Here is a 23,066-nt window from a genome sequence, read left to right as displayed (position 1 = left end):
ACAGCATACACCCACGCTCTTTGATCTTTCCCTCCTTCCAATATCAATAAATCGGCGTTTATTATTTTTAAACGTGGTCGTCGATACGGGAAGCTCTTATCTGGATAAAAATTCCCGACAACGAATAAAAGATAAGCGACCGTTCGGTCCATTCCTCGTCAATTACCGAATAAAATATTCCCGGGGAATTAATCGATATTCGAGTCATGTTTTTCCCCGATGAATCGATATCACGGCAACGTTGCGCGTATTTTCAAACTCGATCCGTTTCCACCTTTTTCTTTTCACTCGTCGTTTATGGAAATTGTCTCGATATATCGAAAGGCCGAACGACGCCAGGCATTATTCCGCGTATATATATGTATATATATATATAAAACGAAATATTTGTTTTTACAAGTACCGTTTCGGCTCCGAAGAGTCGATATTTATGGACCCGATCGCGCCAATAATTTTTCTCTTTACGCTCTAGCTTCGTACGCATTCATCGACCGCGGACATCTTTATCGATCATCGACAATTACCGAACAGGACGTCGCCGATCAAGGATGTCGATACAGCGAACAGCGTCCTACGCGACCGGACTATTGTTCGTCCCGAGCATTCGTTTAAAAGGCAACCGCGAAGATTAACGAGGACCGGTCCACGCGGGGCACGAGAGTCGCCACTCTCGATGCAACAGCGTGGTCCCGACGTGTTTTCTATATGCAACCTTTCACCATAAACACGCGGTTGGCGCCTAAATGCGACCCGATCGGGCCTTCTCAACCGCGTTTATCGTCCAATTTTCCATCGCCTCGATAAGAATCGCGACCGCCGATCAAAATCGTCCGCGCGCGTCGATTTCGTCCTCCTAACCTAAAAATGTCGTCCGGCGAGCGAATAGAAATATAGAACGTGCTCGTTTGTGTATCCGAACGACGATGACGTTGAAAGTGAAATTAATCGACGCCACGTAACGAGAAAGTGAAGCGGACGAACGGAACTGTGCACCGTAACGATGCAATTCTGTCGACCAGGTATAGGTACGGGAAACAATTTCGAGATCTGTCGCGTTCGGCGCTTCTTCTCCAAACAAGGTCATCGTTGCGCGCGATTCGGTCAGAAACGTCGTGGAAACGGCACTCTCCGTGCTACCCGGTCCCGAGGATCGATCGATCACGGAAACGATCGACGGGAAAACGGACGCTGCCTCTCACGGCGGCGTCTCGACGCTCGAGGTGGGTCCACGTCATCGATTCTTCGCGCTCGGAACGAACGAACAGTTTTGGCCGGCTCGCTGGCTCTCGCGTGCGGAGAACGTGCAATGGCCACTACATAGGTGTACGCACACCTATATAGAAGAGACAGTGCAAGAAGTGGGCAGGAGTGAGGCTGTGAGAGCATGTCTATAAATAGGACCAAGATCGAGATGAGGCCTCCTCTGCACTTCGTGATGCCTTCCGTCCTTCTCGCCCCGCTATCTCCATCTCCTTCCGTTCTACACTCTTCCACTTCTCCGTGTTCATTTTCTTACCCGGCCTCGCGTCCTCGTCGCTCCACGCTACTCGCCATATCCTCGTCTCCTTTTTTTTTTCACCTTGTCCGTCTCCGTCCAACCGTCGTCGGTGGCTCCCTCTCTCGCGCTCTCGCCCCGTCCTCGTCCCGCTCCCATGTACGGAACCACACGCTGTCCTTCTCCCTCTCGCATACTCCTCCCACTCTAACGACCGAAGACCGCGACGACGACCGACGCGCTCCTCGCACGACACATAAGGACCGCGCGCATACGCTAGCGCGCGTGCACGATCGAGCAAAAAAATGTCGTAAAATATTGTTCCTCCGTGGATGTGCGAGGCCCAGTCCCGGGGCCCTCGAAGAAGAAAAATGCGTGTTGGGTCGCGCGACCGGGACGCTCGTTCTTCGAGATCGAACGATGGGATGAGTCAGGTAATGCCAGTACGCGAGCCCCGCTGGACCGTAGGTGTTGGTGAAATTTGATTCCCCGCTGCGCGACGCTCCAACGACGCGACTTCCGATCGTACGCGCGCTCTCTCTCGGCCGCCCCTGCGCGCCGCGCTTCCGGCTTCCAAGCTTACAAGATCCACCGATACCTGGAGACAAACTGACCCCCCCCCCCATTTGTTCCAATTTACGTTTATTTTCAGGGGAGGAAAAAATTACCAACAACTGACCACCGTTCGTTTGTTCAAATTAGGCGGGACGTATATACTCGTCGATGGACAGTGGACAAGATCGAAAGAGAAAATCGTCTAGAATGTAACGCTATAATTATTTGTGTAATAAGAGAAATAAATTAGTTTGCAGGGTATTAAAAATTGGTGAATAATCACGATGCTATTTTTTCTGAGCGTTTCGCCGGAAACCTTAATTTCCTTCCCGTTTTCCACGCAGCGTAAGGCCGATAAAACGCGATCAACGAGAAAGCTACCGCATCCGCTCGGTTATTATTATTTTCTTCTATTTTTTTTTCTTCTAATTTTCCAGCCCGGTGTTCAGGTTCTCGTCCCCTGGTTCCACCGGACGAGTGGCGCATCGACGCTGCAAAACGAGCATTCCGGCATCGTTCGCGCCGCGCAACGATACCCGGTGTCGCATCGATCTTATAAACCAGCATCAAGCGGAGAACAGCCGAATGAGCTGAGTCCGAGCCGAGAGAGCCGAGCCAAGCTAGCCAGCCACACCCCGACGCGATTAAACCTGTTGCTGCTTCGCTCGTGGCTCTCGGGCTCCATAGACACGTACACGTAGGTGTCTCGCCACGCATATACGCGGGGATCACTCTGAAACTTTTCAGACGCGAGATGCCGGCAGACCCGTCGCCAAGCTCCCTGCGCAGCGAGCGAAACCGCTCTCTAGAAACGATCACGGGGTTGGATGTCGATCGACGCGAAAACGACGATGGACTTACCGCGAAACGCGTCGAATCGCTCGCGACCGCCCAGACAATTTTTTACCCGAATGAGAGGGGGGGATAAATATAGTTTTATGTCATCGACTAAATTACGTCCAACGTTTCTTGTTCGATTTAGCGATATTTTTATCCTTGCATTCGTTCTCTCGCGATTCTCGATTTAACACTTTGACTGCCACGCCACCCATATGTGGGTGACAGAACTTTTAACAGTAAATCTGAAACAATTAATTCTCGAGTTAAAATGTTAAAGAAAATGAATTTTAATAGGCTTCGTAAATTTTAACGAGGTTACGAAAGTAACTACTACAACTTTTAAGTTGTGTAATTTACACTTGTCTAAAATCAAAGTTTTGGTCTCGTTGACAATTTTAGGATTTTAGACCGGCAGTCGACGCGTTAAACGATGAATCATTTCAGAGTTTATTCTTGGATCCGTACCGCGTGGGTCAAAAATGACCCAACGTCTGTTTTCGACGCAACAAATTTTAATTACCGGTGTTTCAGAATCTGGAATATACAGAACGAGGGAAGAGTGTATCTGTATCGATTTTTCACTCCACGGGAAATGGTATATGCACGCGTATGTATATGCGCCAGAGTTGCCATTCAGAATTTGAAATTCAGTGGGTTTGCATGGAATTGTGAAATTTTCCATATAGTTTCATCGATTTCACAAGTTAGAAATTGTTCGATGCTCGCCGCGATGCAGCGACAAAGTACAACGATCTAGGCTCCCGCGAGAGGCGAGGATATAAAAAGCAACCAGCGAACGGAACCCCTCTTTATGCGTTGCATCGCGCCGCCTTACCTTTGACTCGCGGTTTTTTTCCTACTCTCGCGTTATCGCGACGAGATCGATGCAAGAGCCAACGTATAACGAGCCACCGGGAGGTCTCGAATTTCACGTCTCCTGTAACGCTGTGACGCAATTCGGTAAGCCGCGAGAGGGATGAAAGACGGGCTTTGTACGGGTTGCGCCGAAACGACGCGTATCGGGGAACAGGTCCCGCGCGATAGAATCGATCTTATCGAGGGAATTTTAATCGGAGGACGCGCGAGAGCCTCTCTGTAATCGTTTAAAATATTACCGAAACTACGTATCGACCGCCTCGTCATACTTACGCAAACGAACGATAGGAATCGGGAGACTTTCAATTTCAGTGTATACACTGTAATGGTAATTCGTTAAAAATGAAAAGAAAGTTGTCTCTTACGAATTCTTTCCATTCACTTCTGTACTGGAAATTTGTTTTATTTTATTCTCTGTGATATTAACGGATAGAACAGTAATATGTAATGCCAACAATACGCGGTGTATCCAAGCACCAACCGCGCCCAACGTTGCTTAACTTCGGTGATCGGACGAGAACCGGTGCTTTCAACGTGGCACGATCGTTGGCAAGTTCTGTTTTTAATTTATTCAAACGCAAAACCCATAAATATCATCAACGCGTGACAAAATGGACTTGCGCTAGTTTCAAAAACAACGGCTCGATTGTGAATCACCGTTACAGTGTACGAACACCACTATTTCCTCTGTTTCCACGAACGAGTCGCGCGAATCTAATACAGCAACTAGTAGTTCGCTCCCGGATAGGGTTACCAACCCTAAATCATAATAAAAGAGCACGCAAGACAAAAAAAAAATTATTCTATGCGCGTCAACCCTAATACACGATAAAGAGTAAATAAAAAAAAAAAATTTTCCCTGATGTTAACGTGACTGCGATAGAAACGCGTGATGTGAGTTTTCATCGCGCCTTAAATGGCCGACCGCTGACGAAGTTCGCGTATACGCGCGGGAGACGGTCGCGAATCGAGCGTGAAAACCATCCACGGACGTCCGAAAAGTGTGTTCGTAGCGGGTCGCGTGTACCGACAGCATCCGGCCGGCAGAGTCCTCGCTGGGGGTTAGGGTCACGTCACGTAAAAGCAAGGTAGACCGTGGAAGCGGTTGCCGTATATGCACAGCGGCGACTGTCGGCGGGGAAGAGGCGAAATGGCAGCGGGAGGGGCAAGGGGAGTTCATTGAGGAACGGCACGTGCAGATAGAACGCGACCGCGAGGTGGATGGAACGAGCACCGCAGGGGGCGGCGGGCCGGAGGGATAACAACAGGGTTGCCAGGCAACCGTCAGCCGTCGGGTTGCCCCTAGCGACCGATTGCGTCACTGCAGCGCCGTATGACGTCACGCGACGCCACTGCCCTTGACCGCTCAAGTCCGGGGAGAGCGTCCTGACGACCCTCTTCACCCTCCGGCCACCACTCCCCTCCCCCGCCAGCTCCATACGTTCGACTCTGACGCCGCCGTAATCCACCCGCGGCGGGAGGGGTGAAGTTATCCACGGAACCCCGAGCAAACACCTGTACCCGCCGTTACGTCCGTGCGTCGCATGTTCACCCAGCGTTTCCACCACTTCGTTACGGGGGGATGCTAAACGCGCCACGGAAATAGAGTCCGTTTCGTTCGTGATTATTTTTGGAATTCCACGCCGATCGACCGACGTTATTTTTATCGCGCTTGCAACGTTTGATTCGCGCCCCGAGGCGACCTGGGGTTGAACAGAGATATGATAATGAGATTAGCCGTGTGTACGGATATAGACTGATCGTTGACGGAAGAACACGTATGCATGTAGGCACGTTCTTTCGACGACGTACTTTTCCTTTCTTTGTTACCGTTCTACGTACTCGGGAACAACGAATAAGAATTTTTCTCAGACTCATCTTCCAATTGAAATAAAGCCTTTGTGAACGAACCTTTTGTTTTCCTGATGAACGGCTTCGAAAATCCGCTGAGTACGCGTGCACTTGACCGAGAATTAACGTAGCAAATCTTGTTACAGACTATACATATCTCGCTTGTTTGCGTTTGCTAATAGCATCGATATCAAACTACGTGCCACGAACCTGTTTAGGTTAGGTTTGTGCACGGGATAGCAAGATCTATTAATATGTAAAATGTTAAAGGAAGCTGAAACTTAAAGTCTTCGATTTTAATTCTTTTACTGTAAAACCTTCGTTGATATCGTAAACAGTTTGCCTGGTACGTAACTTTCGATGTTGTAACTAACCTAAACTAAGCAACACCTGTCACGCGAGCCTTTACCGCCACTGGAAGGCGAATACTGGTTAGCGAGAAAAACTTGGCAATTTATTGCTGTAAGTTCTCCGCCCCGGTTATTTACGCACGATAAAATCCAAGTATTTAAACCGCGACTGGTAACAATCAAAGTAGCCAGTCGCGACTCGATCGTAACGATACCCAGACGCGTTGTAACCCGTTTCATTGGCTCGAGAACGATAAATATTTTCGGCAAAATGGCGGGACAGACAAACGGTGGCAATTAATAGACGCTTCAGATTCTATTAAAATAAACAGGAACGCAACGAAGCAACGTTGTCGCAGCTTAAACGATCAGGAACTAAAAAAAAAAAATACAGAAGTATTTAGTATAAATTTTCTACCGTTTGCGTCACACGCCAATCTCGCCAAAACAATCTGACTGTTAGCGTTTCGATTTTTCTTATCATACATCTGTTTAAAAATATGTGAGGTTACGTTTTTCATAAAACAGAAACCGACGTTCCGTAGGAACGATTAAAAAGCAGGATCTTTGATTCGCGAATGGAACACCTTCTCTATTTTCCGGACATACGAATGTGTCGGGTTACTTCTGCGTGTGTGGGCGTGTACGTGCGTGTACCGAACCTACCCAGCTGACGTCCGTTCATTCACTTCGTTCATCCATTCATAAAATGCAGTAGCGCGACCGCGCATGTGCGCACGCCTCTGCTTCCTTCTGCTTGCTATCGCAATTCCATGGTTTACCGATGATCGAAACAGTTGTTCCGACCGTTTGAGAATTGAACGCCTTTCGTTGATTTACCTGCACGGTCTGCGCCGGTTCTGACCACCTGAAAGAATACGCACACATGTATACCTCATCCACTAAAACTCGCCGCTATTTTTGAACCATCTCCGCCAAGGAGTTCGATCGACCGCCGATAGATGGCGCAAGTTCTTGGTTCCAACATACTCGCTCCCTCCGCGCGGGAAGAATGCAATCGATGCAGCTGTGCCTCTTTTTAAACGAATGAAATGTTTATAGCTACCTCGTCGTAACGAGATTAACCCGAAACATGATTCTTTGACGAGATTATAAGTTCTACCGTAGAGGATGTTTCGGAGTTATTTGTACAAACTAAACTGGACGTTCGCAGTCGGTGCTTGTTAAAAGTATCAAAACGTTCCAGAAATATTCAATTTCTCAATTTATACATTTATCCATTGTTTGTATCCATATATGTTCGTATATCGTACGATATGATATATGAATATGTATGTAGCAGCTCCAACACATGCTTACGTTAAACTGCACATACTGTCGTGTTTCTGACAGAATGCATCACGAGTGACGCACGAAAAAACAAGTGCTTATGTCAGTGTGGTTAAGTTCGGTATGATATTCCTGATAATGTCATTAGTTACGATGTGAAGGCTATCATGCAAATACAAGGAATGAGACTCTTCGGTTCGTTCTGCATTTTCGTTTTGCTCGGCTTTAAAGTGTCCTGTGAGATCGGTGGAGGTTAGTACTCGTGCAAAGAAATTTAGGTTAATGACAAGTACATTACTAAATTTAACGTTTGTTACCGAAACCTTTTCAGGCCATTTGTTTAAATTTAAGATACGAAACTCCTTCATCGATCCAAGCATCGGTGCGGACGTATTTTTCGAAATTATATATCCGCCGGAGTTGGAGTACACCTACAAATTGAGACCTGCAAAAGATTTTGGTGCCCCTTTCGTAAGTATTTTTAAATTTAATAAAATTATAAGACGCGAACGTGTTCGTTTCGTTTATTTACGTGTAAAACAATTTCAGAATGCAAGTTTCTTGGAAGAGAGAATCCCTTTGGTTCCAACAGATCCTCCTCATGGCTGTCAGATAACAAAAAACGCCAAAGAATTGAAAGGTAGAATCGCGTTAGTCGACAGAGGTGACTGCAGCTTCTTTGCAAAAAGCATAATGGCCGAAGAAGCTGGAGCAAAGGCTGTAATCATAGCAGATTATCACTCATCTCTCGAAGAATCGATAACTAGCCCGTTATGGGCAGATTATTATGTAGATATGATACGTGACAATACCGTTCCATCCTCCAAATCTGTGAACATTCCTGCTGGATTTTTACTTGGTAAGAATGGTAAAATGATTCGGCAAACTTTGAAACGTTTAAATCAACCGTATGCCTTGATCAATATCCCGGTGAACTTGACTTATAATTTTTTAAATAAATTGCACCAGCCGCCGTGGTCAATTTGGTGATTCTTGATAGTTTTAAATACGCAGGTGATGAAATTTTTAATTGCAACCGCAAAGCTGCTATCAAAGAACATGGGGTTAACCAAGAGGGAAGTAATCGTGTAGACAATTTATTATGTATTGTAATTGTAAAAAATAAAGATTTCATTTTTTTTTTTTTAAATTTCTTTTCTTCAAATTAATTATTTCGAGATCGCTCGAGTTTCTCTTTTCAACCACTCAAGCGCTTGAGCATTCACTGGTCCTTGCAACAGCGGTGTTAAAGTATTTAAACACCTTGCGTGATAATTGTTCAAATATTCGATCTGAAACGAATTATCGTTTATTATTTAAAGATAGACAAAATATGAAAAACAAATCAAATACGTACCTCGTTCTCTGTTAACAAGGAAACGTCGAGTAACTTGGTCTGTATAGGCACCAATGTAACAGTTTCGAACGTAAGGAAACCATGATTCTTGTGATTATAGGGTGTATTCGCCTTTACTACCAATTCTATGTTTTCGAGTCTGATACCAAATTTCTCGTCCTCGTAGTATCCTGGTTCTAATTATGAAATAATTAGAAGTATTAGTATTATTAACGTACTTTATATAATGTAAACGTTGATAATGCTTCTATTTCGTACCGTTCGAAAGAAACATGCCAGGTTGCAAACCTGGGTCATCTGGATATAATCTCCAAGAAATGGCAATAGGTCCTTCGTGAACGTTTAAATACGAACCTATTCCGTGTCCAGTACCATGAAGATAATTAAGACTACAATTGTACATTCAAATATGAATAAATAGTATTTTCCATTTTATGAGTAAAAAAAAAAAATATATTTACCCAACGCTCCATAAATTTTCACGAGCAAGCGTGTCGAGATAATTTCCTTGTATCATCAAAGGAAAAATAGCCGAGGAAAGTCGACACTGACCCTTGAACACTCTCGTGAAACATTCGCGCTCGAAGTCCGTCGAACTACCAAAATGCAATGTCCTCGTGACATCCGTAGTTCCATCTTGATATTGAGCACCGGAATCGCAAAGGTAAAGCTCTTTGTCTGTAATCGGTACATCAGTCTTTGACGTCGATTGATAATGAATTATTGCTCCGTGGGGTCCGACCGAAGATATTGTTGGAAAACTTAGACCAACAAAATGTTCCTGCTCCCTTTTGAATAATATATATTACAACTAATGTACGCTACGTCCGACGTTTCTAATTTTGCATGCAAATTCTCTTACTGCCTAAATTTTTCGAGTTGCATCGCTCCAGATACTTCTGTAACGATTTCTTTGCTATTCAAAACTCGATCTTCCAACCAAGCGAAGTATTTCACGAGCGCCACTGCATCACGTATATGCGCTGCCTTCATTCCCTCGATCTCAACATCATTTTTAATAGCTTTCATGATATTTATCGATGTGATAGCGGTATGTTTCTTTGTTTCCCCGCAGTCGGTATGCAAAGCATAACTGGAACCATTGCTTATCCATATTTTCTCATCGTTGGTGCATGAACTTGCAATTTGCTTCAGAAATACGTGTATATCTTCATACGGGTGATAAACTATGTTTACCCCTTCTCCTGTTAATTGCTCTTGAGCTTTTTCGCTTAGTTTGCTTTCGTCAATGAACAAATGGAGATCTTCTAACGTAAGAATGACATAGGCAAAGAAAACAGGATTGTAAGGTATATCAGATCCTCTTAAATTCAAGATATATGCTACTTCGTCCAAAGCTGTGATCACGAGCGCTTTTGTTTTGTTCTTATTCATTTCTTCCCTGCACAGCTTGACTTTCTCTTCTACGGTGCGTCCCGAAAATTGCAATGGCTGCGGCAAGACGATGTTACCTGTAGCCGCGGGTTGTTCTTCGCCCCAAACTTTGTCGATTAAATTCTCCTCTAGTGGCATCAGACAGTGACCAGCATCGCTTAGACTGGTATGTAAAACTGCCCATTCTGTGTAACTCATTAAATTAGAATCTGCAGCGACGGTGGATTTAGGTGGTAAGTTAGAAACCAACCATGCGACCCTTGTCGGAGTGTCCAACAAACCCTCTTTCATAAGTGTCCACGCGTCGGATGGATCAAATTCTGCCAAAGCTTGCACGTAATATCTGCCGTCTGTCCATAGTAAAGCTTTACTTAATGTAACAATCGAGACACCGAAAGAACCGGTAAAACCACTGATAAAACGGATTCTTTTATCTCGTTTTCTCAAATATTCTGACTGATGAGCGTCGCTGGAATTTACGATCAAAGCTTGGATACCTTTTCCTTTGATACCACCTATTTGTATAGTTTCCATTAACTCTCGAAGCTTGGCTAATTTAACTGCACCGCTCCTTTGCGCCATATTGATGTTTCTGAATCAACAAATTTTCAAATTATTTATAACAATCCGAGACAAAACGAAGTTACTTAATTCACTTAAAATTTATACCATCTTCTACATAACGAACAGTATTAAAGTGTTTCGGTTACTTCGGTCTAATTAAAAATAAAAGTTAAATTCAACTTACACAGTTAACGGATGTAGGTACGTAATGGCACACGTAAAATGTCAACCTCTTTGTCCCAACTAACAGCGACTATAATTTTTATCTTATCGTAAGATAATCTTATCGCGAATATTACAAAAACATGGAGCAATTTAACCGTTTGCTGTTTATTAAAAGCATTGATTAAGAATTTAAATTTATTATAATACACTAAACTTCGACATTGAATGAACCACGTTTTAGATATTGACAACAGTCTCTTTCGTGGTTATGGGTGACACTCTAACAAAACATTCGGTAAACCGAAAGCACAAGTGTATTTAAATAAACTACGCTTATGAACTAATAACTCATACTCGTAATTTGTTGTGAATTATCATCGAGTAATTACTGTACTTATTATTATACGATTATTTACATGTTGCTAGTCAGCTGAGTATGAGTCCAGGACCGTGACAAGGCAAAAACAGAGAATGTGGGGTACCCTTAATTGAAATGTTGCGAGTGCGGAGATTGATGACCAGAAAAATTAATAAACGTTTTCAACCTTGCAGCTTACGAGAGTTAATATCACGCGAATAAAAAATCTCTCCAGTAATGTAGTTAGAATTCACACTACTAAGGACAAAATATATAAATATAATAAAATAAAATATTCTTAAACAAAGAGAAAAACTATAATTTCTACAAAGTTATTTTTCTTATTTTCCTATTATCAAAATCTTTAATGGAACTTTCGAAGTCTCATCTATTAATTATTCTATGGTATACGTTATAGCAAAATTTTTCGATTGCAAGGTGCACATAATCGATATTGGTCATTTTTCATTAGATTTACATTATGAAAAAATTATTACAACATTTTTCAAGCATTTTGGATCATCAGATATCAGATGACTCATTGATACCGTGGAATGTCCAGATTTGCCTATAGTCGCCCCTGAATGGCTAATTGCTTCCAAATTAATTACATTCTCTTAATATTTAGCTCCGATTAAAAATGTTAAGAGCGTTGAAATCATGTTCCAGTCTGAACCGATCCGTATAACACGATAAAGCATTGTTTGCGACGCCTAATCTACGTCTCGTCCGTGGCATTGCTATTAGTCTTGTTATTTCGTTTTAGCGATTTAAGAAAACTTTTGTAACAATTTTTAATTATGTCCATTCTAATATTGTTTTTATATTTAAGCATTAAATAAAAATAATGAAAACATGTGAAGTAAATACTACTACGTATTTGTTTATATTTAATTGCTGAGCAGAACGTAAAGATAAAATATTAAAGTTAAAAGCACAATACCAATGTAAGTACATGATGTATTCGGAATTGAATGTAAAAATGTTATAACTTGTACAAGAATTGAAAACTTTTTAGCATGTTCAATGTGGCAAGATACTGTACCTCGACAATTGGAAGAAGCAATGCAACGAGACTTCTACCAATTCGGCAAAATTTACATACGTATATATCTAAGCCCAATAGAGCATTTCTATTAATGAAAAGAACTTCGGTTTATTTACATAAGGTATTATGCAATCGATTCATAAATCAAAATTAAAATATTCTAATGCTTATGAATTTAAGAAAGACTGAATCATTTAATGTTATTTGTAGGATCTACTTAAACAAAGGAATATCATATCTTTAGGTTTTGCATCAAAACCGGTCCAAAAGTCTGATAAAATTGTAGGAAAATGGATGTTAACTTGCAGCGGCATGGTGTTCATAGCTGTAGTTCTAGGTATATCTGGTTATTTTTTATTCTATTACTGTATTCGTACTGTTGTAAAAATTGTCGTGGACAAAACTTACGGCAAATAATTTTTAAAACTTGCACAACGTTCTAAAACATTCTTCTACGGCTGTAATACTTCTTCCGTCTTAAACTTTCGCGCAGAGTAGATGTTTAAGCTCTTTCAAAACTTTATACGAATAAAATATATTAGAAAAGATACTCAATAAATTATTTCTCCCTCCTTATGTATTTAGGAGGCGTAACGAGGCTTACGGAATCTGGTTTATCTATGGTAACTTGGAAATTATTGGGCGAAAAAATGCCTACCACCGAAACTCAATGGCACGCAGAGTTCGAACGTTACAAACAGTTTCCAGAGTACAAAATGTATGAATTTCTAATATAAAGCGAATGTATTGTAAAATTTGGACTTTGCACATAAGTTTCTATTGTAGAAACAATCAAAACATAACGCTGGAAGAATTTAAACGAATCTGGTGGATGGAGTATTTGCACAGAATGTGGGGACGTTTGATAGGCGGTGTATTCATAGTTCCGGCAGCCTACTTTTGGGCCAAAGGTATGCTGAAACCGGGAATGAAAACCAGAGTAGTTGTTCTGGGCTCGTTGATTGGTTTACAAGGACTTATGGGTTGGTACATGGTTAAATCCGGTTTGGAAAATCGTTTTGTGGAACCATCGGACGTTCCTCGTGTCTCGCAGTACCGCTTAGCCGCGCATTTGGGAATGGCATTCATTATATATACAGGATTCCTGTATAATGCTTTGGACTACTTGATTCCTGCCCAGAAATTAAACTTCAATACCACAAGTATTAACGTTAATGATGTAAAACAGAAGCTGAAAAGATTTAGAATGTTAGTTCACTCGACGAAAGGATTAGTTTTTCTTACTGCTATATCTGGAGCTTTTGTAGCGGGAATAGACGCGGGTCTCATTTATAACACATTTCCGAAAATGGCCGATAAATGGTTACCGGACGATATACTTGCGTTTTCGCCTACATGGAAGAATTTTACCGAAAACCCGACCGCTGTACAGTTTGATCACAGACTTCTGGTATGTTCTACGAATGAAACACGGAACTGAATTATGCATCGTCAATACTATATTTTTTTTTTACAGGGTATCACTACTTTATCGTTAATAACTTGTATCGGAGTATTGTCTCGTAATCATAGACTTCCTGGGAACGCAAAGAAAGCAGTAGCCGCGGTCCTTTGCGCTGGCTATTTACAAGTATTACTAGGAATTTCAACATTACTGCATCATGTACCTATAGCATTAGCTGCATCTCATCAGTCCGGTAGTCTTCTCGTATTAAGCACAATGATTTGGTTGTGTCATGAGTTAAAGCATTTGAAATATATTGTTAAATGAATCATAGAACTGTACAATATGTATGCATAATATTTTGTAATTTAATAAAACAGGAACTGATAGATGAATACCGTAACGCTTCCACAACATTATGCTTTATTTGACAATGCATTAAGTTATAATAATCAATATTCATAGAAATTAATTTACACGTGTGTACTTTAAAGTAATATAGTTACAATCAGAATATCAAAGTTTTAAGTAATTTTACATTGTTTTGTAAGTATATCTCATTTCATGTTTATAAAGAACAAATAAATACCTATCCTAAAAATAGAAGTAAACAAATTATGTAATATCTGTAGTATTTTTGTTTTTTTTTTTTATCATAATTCATTAGGACCGCATCTTATGCATCTGACTTATAATTAAGTCCAGACTATGAATTGAAACAAACTGACTGCTAACATCATTTGATTTCTTTAAATGCTTAATATATCAAATATTAAATGATGTTAGTATCTGCATCTAATCGAGAAAACCAGCTTTGGTAAATAATATTAAACAGTTCGATAGTAATTGTTCAATTACTTTAAAAAATGTGTAAACCCTGCTTAATTAATAATTGCTACCTAATTACAGTACTTTTGTTAATATTCCAAAAATTTGTTCATAGTATCGTATTCCCTAATAACTTCTGATTAGCAACACAGTGAATTCAGCTTTATTTTATTGGCAGTTGTTCTACCTAATCTCCAATCAGTCGTTCTATGATTTTATTTTTTTTTTTTTTTTGTTTAAAACGCCTTATATGCATTGGTCCAACATAGCAACATTAATATTAAGCAGCAGCGATATTTATTAGGCGTTTCGAATTGCACTTTCATTATTGTAATGCTTTTTTATTTACACTTACTCTCGTTTTCATTGTATGGCAATTATGCCTCATCACATTTTGTATTCGATATTATATGGTTATGAGTATTAAAGGAAAATGATTTTTTTTTTTATCATTCATACAAATAGAAATTACACCACATAAAAAAGAAACACAACATTTATAATTAATAAGACATTTGTATGGATATGTATGAAGGATACATAATTTACTTGATATTATGCGCAAAATAATGTTTCTATATTGTTTGAATATTAATCGAAAAGAACTTAATGCAGTCTCTTTTACGTATTGCAAGTAACCCAAATCCTATATCGCAAAACTAATATCAGTCTGATAGAATTTGTTATTCCATTGAGAATCTTATGTCTCACAAGGAAAGATCGGTAGTAACAGCATTGATTTCGATCAAATTGATATGGGATGGTAAATCTATTTTTATGAAAACCATTGATCCAATATTAATGTATCCAGAAAATGTTGAGAAATAAATTTAAGAAAAATAAGTTAAAATTCGGAAAATTTCGATTAATTAGTATGTACTAGAAAGAATAAGTATCAACGAAAGCGATAGTGACGTAGTTATAGACTTACCAATCAATACCAATTTTATGAAAATCAGAATCCGCCACTATGGATTCTTCTATTGTTAATTACATTCGGATAACGAACGTCCTGTCCATAAATACGGAATTACTATTTCGATATTTATGAACTTTAAGAACACGTACAAATAATACTTTAAACAGCTTTACTGTTTTACCAAAGAAATCACATGCCTGATCAAATAAAAAGTATTTTTGAATTGTACGTTAAGATTACTGTAAAAGAAATTTGATTACCTTGTACAAAGAAGTTATAGCTTTTTGAACACAATGATCTAGCAGAGAGATAAAAGAATGGTATATGCATGCGGAACTCTTATATTTATAGACTGACAACAAGTGCAACTTTATTTGCACCGTTATGTATAATATATATGTATATCAAAGAAATGCATCATAGTTAACATAAAAATTCGTTCTTCTTCTTTTTTTTTTTTTTTTATATGAACAAGGATTTTATACACTTTTATGTTCATACTTTTAACGGATTTCTTTCAGTCATTTATATCATCATAACTTGCACGTGATTACCCGATTTATAAATAAGTTATTTATAAGATTAAATATTTCTGTTTTGACACTCAAATTGAGAATAGTGGAACCGATATATGTATTTGTATACATATATAATCTATATATTATGTATTATACATACACCCACACGCAATACTATATATTATAATTTTATGATCAATGCATATAAGAAACAAACTTTATCACCGCCATGTTAGTACAGTCAATAAATTCACACGCATAATATGCCATTTTGTATAATTATACTTTAGACAATTTTTCTTTTTCTTTTTTTTCGTGCAACATGTGGAGCAGAAGTAAGAATTAAGTGCCATTTAAAATTGAACTAGCAGTACTTTTTTTTTTTTTTTTTTATTGTGTAAACAGTTTTATCATAAGCACAAATAACATACACGTGAAAACGATTGTGCTGATAAAATTGTGTAAAAATTATACATTCTGCACCACATGCTAATCAATATTAGTCTTATGTTTTCTTCTCTGTGCATTATTCGGCTGTGAAGACCTTATTCAATATCCTATTAGTACTTGCAGGAAGGAATCGTAGATTTTAGGCCATCGATAGGCCAAACATATACTCTTATCAAATAATGCAAACTTACGACTTATAAACGCTCGCAATTCATTTACAAAAATTTAAAGAACCAAGTCCAAAAGTAAAGTATCAAACAATTTTATGTCCTACATATATTATGCAAAAATAACAGAAGATATTAATAATTGTTCCTACTAATTTGATCTGAATAAAAATTATAATTACTTACTTCAGATTCAAAATAATTATGAAAATGGAATTTATAAAAAATGAGAGAAAAAAAAATGCATCGTAACAAACAGCATATATCTTGTTCCTTTTTTCACTATTGTCCATTGATGTTTTTTTTTTTATATTCAATATTTATGTAATTCTCTTATTATTATTACAATCTTCTTTAAATGTATGACTTATTTCTTACATCATATAATTATGCAACATGGTTCAATAAGCAGCACAGAATAATTTTCTACATGTATACTTGGTTTTCTGAGTGTTACAGCACCAGCACCTTCGTTGGTAGTAACAAGTAAGTTTGACAATATCAGAATTAGAGTATAATCACTTTTCCAGCTATAAATTAAATGTCATTTCTAAACCGATCTTTTAAATTTTCATTTTGTATGCGTTGAACTTTAAAAACCATCAGAAATTTTAATCAGAACTCTTTAGTATATCCTTGTGTGCAGTTAACACTTCGAAGTATTTTTCATTCGATCTAGTATAAATTAATGAAAATTAAATAATCACAACCTACAATTTAAACGCAACGGTATTCAATTCTTATAACATTTTTTGCGTATATTACGGAGAAATACGTTGTAAGTGCAATTTATTGTAAAAAATTACTTCAAGAATTGCTGCTCTACCCTTAACAATGACATGATATAAAATTAAAAAAAATGTATTCTTACTTGAACATGTGTAAGATAGTGCTTATTAGAAAGGTTGGTTCAATGTGACTCGTATCTTACGTATACATTAGTTCAGCTTGTTTTCATCGGACTGTCATCCAATTTTTCAGGATTCACAATTACTTGTATTACATAACCTGGTTGAATTTTTGCTTCTTCTATATGCATTTTATCACCTAATAGTTTGCCGCCAAAAAACCACCTTTGACGAGATGGCTCCAAACCCTCCTGACTCTATCAATATAATTATTATAGAGAGAGAGAAAAAAAAGAAGCAAATTACAAATCTTTGTTAATACACTGTACATAATGCATTAATGCACAGTTTATATTAATATGAAAAATTCTGTACACACCTGTAATTTCTTTTTAGCAGTAGCAATAGTGTCTTTGCTGTAAACAGGCAATTTAACTTCACCTAACGTAGTTGATAATCTAAGCTTTAATGTCTGTTCAACTCCACTATCAACTGGTTCTATAAGCAATTGATATAATACTGTTGCTATATTAAAAATTAACATTTATTTCAATAAATTTGATCATACTACCTGAACAATCGGCAGGCGAGTCTCGTCCACTATCCTCTTTCACGATATTAATAGGATACGATAAACAGTAAATAGGGACTTGGTATCTGGTTCCCAACTCGTCGTAACATTCTGTTAAAAAGCCGTTTGGCACAGAAATATTAGCCCCGTCTAATATAGCCTGTGCTAATTGATAATCTTGAGCTTCCGCCGCGGTTGCTCCAGCTCTCAATGCGTCCCATATCTCTTTACGACCGTCGAACGCAGGCGCTGTATCCCAAAACTCATCCCTTTTACTTCTGAGTTGACCTTCTGTCAAAGGTACATCCGACTTCCACCTAATGACTTCGTGGCATAGAGGATGATTTTTCCTTGAATTTCCTGCGTAAATAAACCACGTCTTTAGACCAGAAAATGTAAATTATATTTTTCTACATTAACATGGAATAAAAATTAAAACAGCTGCACCGTATCAAAGATTTATTTTGTTTTACAGAGTAATATATTTTGTTTTCAAACTCTTGCAAATCGAATAACAATACTGAAATGCAAATATTTACGGAGAAGTAATAGAAACGACAAATAAAATATTACGGTCGATATTGGCAACGAAACGTCACGGTATATTCATATACGATTAATTACTCGACCCGTTGGATAACAAATAGTATGTAAATACCGAGTCATAACACGCAGTAAATGCTAGGTATGAAGGTAATGGAAAAGCTGAAATATCTTCAAGGTTAGCCTGCTGTTGATCAAAGTTTCTGCGCACTTAATCACGATGAAACTTTTACCTGAATTCACCCTCGTCGAATTTCCTGTGGTGTCGTCGACAGAGGCGTTTCTTGCCCTCGTTATACCTATGCAGCCTCCCATTCTAGGCGGCTGGTGTGACCAAACATTTCACTGAAATTTAACAACACCTCGCATGCCATTTTCGTCCATCTTATCCACTAAATTACAAATCGGTACCATAAGAGGCGCTATAATCGAATCTTCGGTGACTTAACCTGAAATATTCATGCGCTTCTAAATGGATTTCGAAGATTAAATAAAACAAACTACATACACTAGCACTTCAACAATATTTCATTCGTACACATTAAATGTGACAGAACAATTATACTTAAACACACTTTGCTTGAATTATATTTAACGATTCGCGGCGAAGAACTCGGTCGAAGTAAAAATTCGATAGAGGGGTATATTTTATTATCACGCTGAGGTTAAGTAACTCAGGAGGAAGGTATGGTTTGTGATGGCTTCGTTTACAAATAGAATTTTCAAAGAAAAATTTCTTACTGGATTCATTGATAACGAAACTTTGAACACGACGTGTAAAGAGATCGCCACAGGTGTGTATTAATTACCATAATTGTTCTGTCTATGCATGCAGATGATTGGCCTTGATGCTTAAAATGAATAAAAACTGACCACACATACGTAAAGAGAACTTGTTTATGATGTACCAGAAATCGACTGAATTTACGTGAATTGAATAGAAAATTAATAATTTTTATTTCTATATCAATTTTCATAAACGAATGGATAAATGTATATTACTTTAGAATGTTTCTAATCAATTTTCATAAACGAATGGATAAATGTATATTACTTTAGAATGTTTCTAATCATTTTTATTTATTTAGAAATACAATCTGGATATGTGAAGCTTTATGCAATTGTGAAAGAACTTGGGCCTTTTGTAACAGATAAGAATGCCATTGTACGGGAGAACGGCATCAATGCTTTGTCTTCTATCTTATCGCATTTACCTAAAGATTATTTGAACGAAGCTGAATTACAGTTTATAACAACATTTTATTGCGATAGACTTAAAGATCATTCTAACATCATACCAGCAGTATTAAAAGGAATTTTAGCAATTGTGAGTATTGCATTGTACAATTGCACTGAATCGTAACAAGCTATTATATTTCACTTTTATTGTTATTTCAGGTTCAGATGAATCACTTGCCTCATGATTCGCCGGAACGTTTATTTAGAATTCTTTTCGAAAATGTACAATGCCAATCTCAATTAGTCTGTGATCGTCGTAATATATATTTAATATTTACAACATTGCTACAAAATAGATTAGAGGACTTAAAAGTAATGGGACCAGACTTCATTTACGGAGTCATTAGTTTTATCGATGGAGAAAGGGATCCCACAAATCTTTTGCTATTATTTAACATACTTCCACATTTTATGAAAGAATTTTCATTAGGACACTTAACCGAAGAAATGTTCGAAGTCATTGCGTGTTATTTTCCAGTTGATTTCAACCCTGTAAGTAGCCCGTTCGATGAACATTTTAATTGTTTATCGTTTATGAATGTATATTGTAATTTAACTTGATATTTTTCAGTCAGGATCAGAAGGAATAGAAATAACGCGCGACGATTTAGCCGAAAAATTAGCGCCTTGTCTTTATGCTATACCACAATTCGCTGAATATTGTATACCTCTTGTACTTGATAAATTAGTCTCCAATCTGAAAGTTGCCAAATTGGATTCTTTGAAACTCTTATGCAACGGTGCGCAAACGTTTGATATAAAAGGCCTTGAACCACATTTGGACGAACTGTGGTCAGTTTCGAAAAAAGAGATTATGTACGGCACGGACATAGAATTAAAAAATGCAAGTTTGAAAACAGTCACGTCCATAATCAATGTTCTATCAAATGATTCCAAGCTCCGTGAAAGTTTCATTGATAATATAATCGTAGATACAAGATCTTCCTTGTACGATGTACAACTAAGCTTGTTTAAATCAACCGTGAAATTGCTAGAATGCATAGCAACTACGAATAAAGAATCATGTGTACAGGTGTTAAAAATAATAGTACCATTGTGTCTTGGCCAATATTCTACCAAGACTTCAGTAACTGACAAAATTATTTTAATAGAAACATTAAATAATTTTATTAAAATCAGTTGTAATCATGAATTTAATATTAAGAGTAAATATACATTTTATATATTACAAGACATAGAGCCCTTGGAAAATATCTTAAATATAAAATAATATTTGGTATAGGTGTTCCAGAGCTATCATGGACGGATATACCGCAATTATATTTAAATGAACTCTCGACGCAGCATGCAGAATTACAATCAAGAATATTGGTTGGGCTAACGATACAAAGCTTGTATTTAAACGAAGTACATCGAAATTCACTTTACGATCAAATTTGTAATCTAATCGAAGCGAGCTGCGATGAAATTAGAACAATCTGCCACACGTCTATTTTAACTTTTGCTACCTTGTATCCGCGTGAAATATCAGCTTTGGTAGAAGAGAGGTTTCAATTAGATACTGGTAAATTGATAGAATCATACTTCATAATATATTTTAACATGTTTGATTTTAGAATAATAGATTTAATATTTTGAATGTTTCAGACAAGGAGAAAATAGAAATACAAGTTCGTAAATTAGAAGTATTAGCAGCTGTTGCTAAAACTCATGAATTAGGTATTAAAGTTCTTCCATGGATTGTAAGCCAGACAAACGCCGTCGATTTTAAAATGAGCTTTACAGCTTTAACGTGTCTTCATAGGTTAATTACTACAAAAAACATTAACTATGATATTCAACAATATCTACATAACGAGTGTAATATCATTGAAATATTGCGCGCTCTTAATGTCAGTCCTATGGATCAAAGATTAAATCTGATTTTAAATATCTGTCGACTAATCGTAAGGAATCTTACGCCCGAAGAACAGCAAAAGATCGCTAACACCTATGCTACAACTTTAAGCGAAAACATTTCAGAAACTAATGCTGCATTAATAATGAACATTTTCATTCCTTTACGCCCAAATGTTGATTTAACAATAAACTTGAATTTGTTAGAAAAATTGTACAGTTTAGCACTTAACAGCATCCATTTGAACATAAAATGTATAACGTGTAAATTTATTGCTGTTATACTAAACAAAATGAACGATGATAACGAATGCTTTAAACATGTTTTGGTATATCTTAAAGAAAAAATAAGTAACAATCTGGAGTCAAATATCGATATCGAAGTAAAGAAAGCATCGGTTTTGTTGCAAATATGGTTAACGAAAGCCGTGATCACTAAAGGTTCCTGTAACGTTGAAATCTTTCTGGACGAGGTATGTAAAAAATTGCTAGTGATTTTTTACACGATTTATATTTTATATTTAATATTTTTTTTTTTTTAAATATTGTCTATATAGCTTTCAAATACTTTTAAACATGATCAAGTAGGTCAACATACTGCACAGGAATATAAAATTTTAACAAATAAGCTGGAAGATGTTTTAGTGGAAGAAAATTTCTGTAAAATCAAAATCTTTTACAAACAAAGAGTATTTGAACATTTGATAAGAAAGAATCACGAATTCGAGAATTTATCCAGACAGAACTATTTAACTGCGTTGGTGTATCTATTGGAAGAAGTACCTATGGACCTCCTGTTGATGCATTTAACAAAGGTACTAATTAAATGTTAATATACCTATTATAATTGTACGTAATGATAAATATTTTCTTTTCAGTTGGTTCCCCTTTTAATAGAATCATTATCACTTGATAATGAGCAATTAATTTTCTCAACGTTAATAACGTTAAAAGTTTTATTAGAAACTAAACATTCAATTTTTTTTGAAAAAGCACAATGTTTCATTCCAAGATTTTTTCAAATGTCCGTCGGTAAAACAATGGTAATTATATAATCATTTAATATTATTTTATACGTTCCTTTATGCTTTTTATGCCTTTAAATCTTTCAGAGAGTCAGAATAGCAGCTTTAGAATGTTTAACAAATTATTGCAATTACCCGACGGTTTTAATTAATACGTACAAGCAAGATGTATTGGAAAAATTGGCAATCTCAATCGATGACCGAAAACGTTTGGTCCGAAAAGTAGCGGCGAAAGCAAGAACGCGGTGGTTTTTGGTTGGCGCGCCAGGAGGAATCTAAGAACAATGATTACTTATTTTAAATAAAATTAAAATTAGCTACGAATAAAATATTTTATAATTTACAAACATGGACGTTCATTTTTATTTTAACGTGTATCCGAAACGCGGATTATATGTACCTGTTTATACATGTAAAAAAAAAATAATAAAAGTTTTGTTACAATAGATTAGCACATAGTATTTGTATAACAGTGTAGGATGTAAGATTCATTATATTGTATCTGTGCTATATTGTATATAATGTACATAATCGAATAAAGAATTGATTTCT

At 37.5% G+C, this 23,066-nt stretch overlaps 5 protein-coding genes across 9 annotated transcripts; 3 read left to right on the top strand and 2 right to left on the bottom strand.

The window, feature by feature from the left end:
* Nucleotides 1–5,675: 5,675 nt before the first annotated feature.
* LOC122405513 (ubiquitin domain-containing protein 1) lies at nt 5,676–19,202 on the bottom strand. 3 transcript variants are annotated; one of them, XR_006259777.1, is made up of 6 exons: nt 19,135–19,202; nt 18,627–18,842; nt 17,851–18,210; nt 17,659–17,777; nt 15,293–17,536; nt 5,676–5,688 (listed from the first exon to the last, which is right to left on the bottom strand). XR_006259777.1 is itself a non-coding variant. In XM_043410323.1 (5 exons), exons 2-5 carry the CDS (start codon nt 18,706–18,708, stop codon nt 17,375–17,377), a joined length of 723 nt encoding a protein of 240 aa, XP_043266258.1. In that variant the 5' UTR covers nt 18,709–18,842; nt 19,135–19,202; the 3' UTR covers nt 14,034–17,374. The 3 variants fall into 3 exon arrangements, 2 of the variants coding, with proteins under 2 accessions (XP_043266258.1, XP_043266259.1); XM_043410323.1 differs by lacking the exon at nt 5,676–5,688 and having other exon boundaries at nt 14,034–17,536; XM_043410324.1 differs by lacking the exon at nt 5,676–5,688 and having other exon boundaries at nt 14,034–17,536; nt 18,627–18,738; nt 19,135–19,192.
* Nucleotides 7,316–8,759, top strand: LOC122405515 (PRADC1-like protein). Of its 3 annotated transcripts, none has more exons than XM_043410328.1 (4): nt 7,316–7,509; nt 7,589–7,728; nt 7,807–8,116; nt 8,580–8,759. In XM_043410328.1, exons 1-4 carry the CDS (start codon nt 7,425–7,427, stop codon nt 8,627–8,629), a joined length of 585 nt encoding a protein of 194 aa, XP_043266263.1. In that variant the 5' UTR covers nt 7,316–7,424; the 3' UTR covers nt 8,630–8,759. The 3 variants fall into 3 exon arrangements, with proteins under 3 accessions (XP_043266263.1, XP_043266260.1, XP_043266261.1); XM_043410325.1 differs by lacking the exon at nt 8,580–8,759 and adding an exon at nt 8,272–8,426; XM_043410326.1 differs by lacking the exon at nt 8,580–8,759 and having other exon boundaries at nt 7,807–8,400.
* LOC122405509 (xaa-Pro aminopeptidase ApepP) lies at nt 8,427–11,272 on the bottom strand. The gene is made up of 6 exons (XM_043410313.1): nt 10,758–11,272; nt 9,477–10,601; nt 9,076–9,402; nt 8,873–9,003; nt 8,615–8,790; nt 8,427–8,549 (listed from the first exon to the last, which is right to left on the bottom strand). Exons 2-6 carry the CDS (start codon nt 10,589–10,591, stop codon nt 8,427–8,429), a joined length of 1,872 nt encoding a protein of 623 aa, XP_043266248.1. The 5' UTR covers nt 10,592–10,601; nt 10,758–11,272.
* Nucleotides 11,532–13,955, top strand: LOC122405511 (cytochrome c oxidase assembly protein COX15 homolog). Its single transcript, XM_043410316.1, has 6 exons — nt 11,532–12,043; nt 12,115–12,265; nt 12,355–12,481; nt 12,730–12,862; nt 12,931–13,555; nt 13,622–13,955. The coding sequence occupies exons 2-6, from the start codon at nt 12,116–12,118 to the stop codon at nt 13,874–13,876; spliced, it is 1,290 nt and encodes a 429-aa protein (XP_043266251.1). The 5' UTR covers nt 11,532–12,043; nt 12,115; the 3' UTR covers nt 13,877–13,955.
* On the top strand, nt 18,885–23,031 carry LOC122405508 (MMS19 nucleotide excision repair protein). The gene is made up of 9 exons (XM_043410312.1): nt 18,885–19,187; nt 19,482–19,720; nt 19,792–20,124; nt 20,204–20,798; nt 20,876–21,157; nt 21,241–21,962; nt 22,047–22,304; nt 22,368–22,532; nt 22,602–23,031. The coding sequence occupies exons 1-9, from the start codon at nt 19,091–19,093 to the stop codon at nt 22,791–22,793; spliced, it is 2,883 nt and encodes a 960-aa protein (XP_043266247.1). The 5' UTR covers nt 18,885–19,090; the 3' UTR covers nt 22,794–23,031.
* The last annotated feature ends 35 nt before the right edge of the window (nt 23,032–23,066 follow it).

The sequence above is a fragment of the Colletes gigas genome, unplaced genomic scaffold (assembly GCF_013123115.1).
Source record: "Colletes gigas isolate AHSC1104 unplaced genomic scaffold, ASM1312311v1 Colletes_gigas_Sc00004, whole genome shotgun sequence".
Lineage (NCBI taxonomy): Eukaryota > Metazoa > Arthropoda > Insecta > Hymenoptera > Colletidae > Colletes > Colletes gigas.
The sequence above is the reverse complement of the archived record's forward strand: the minus strand, read 5'-3'. Positions and strand labels throughout refer to the sequence as shown.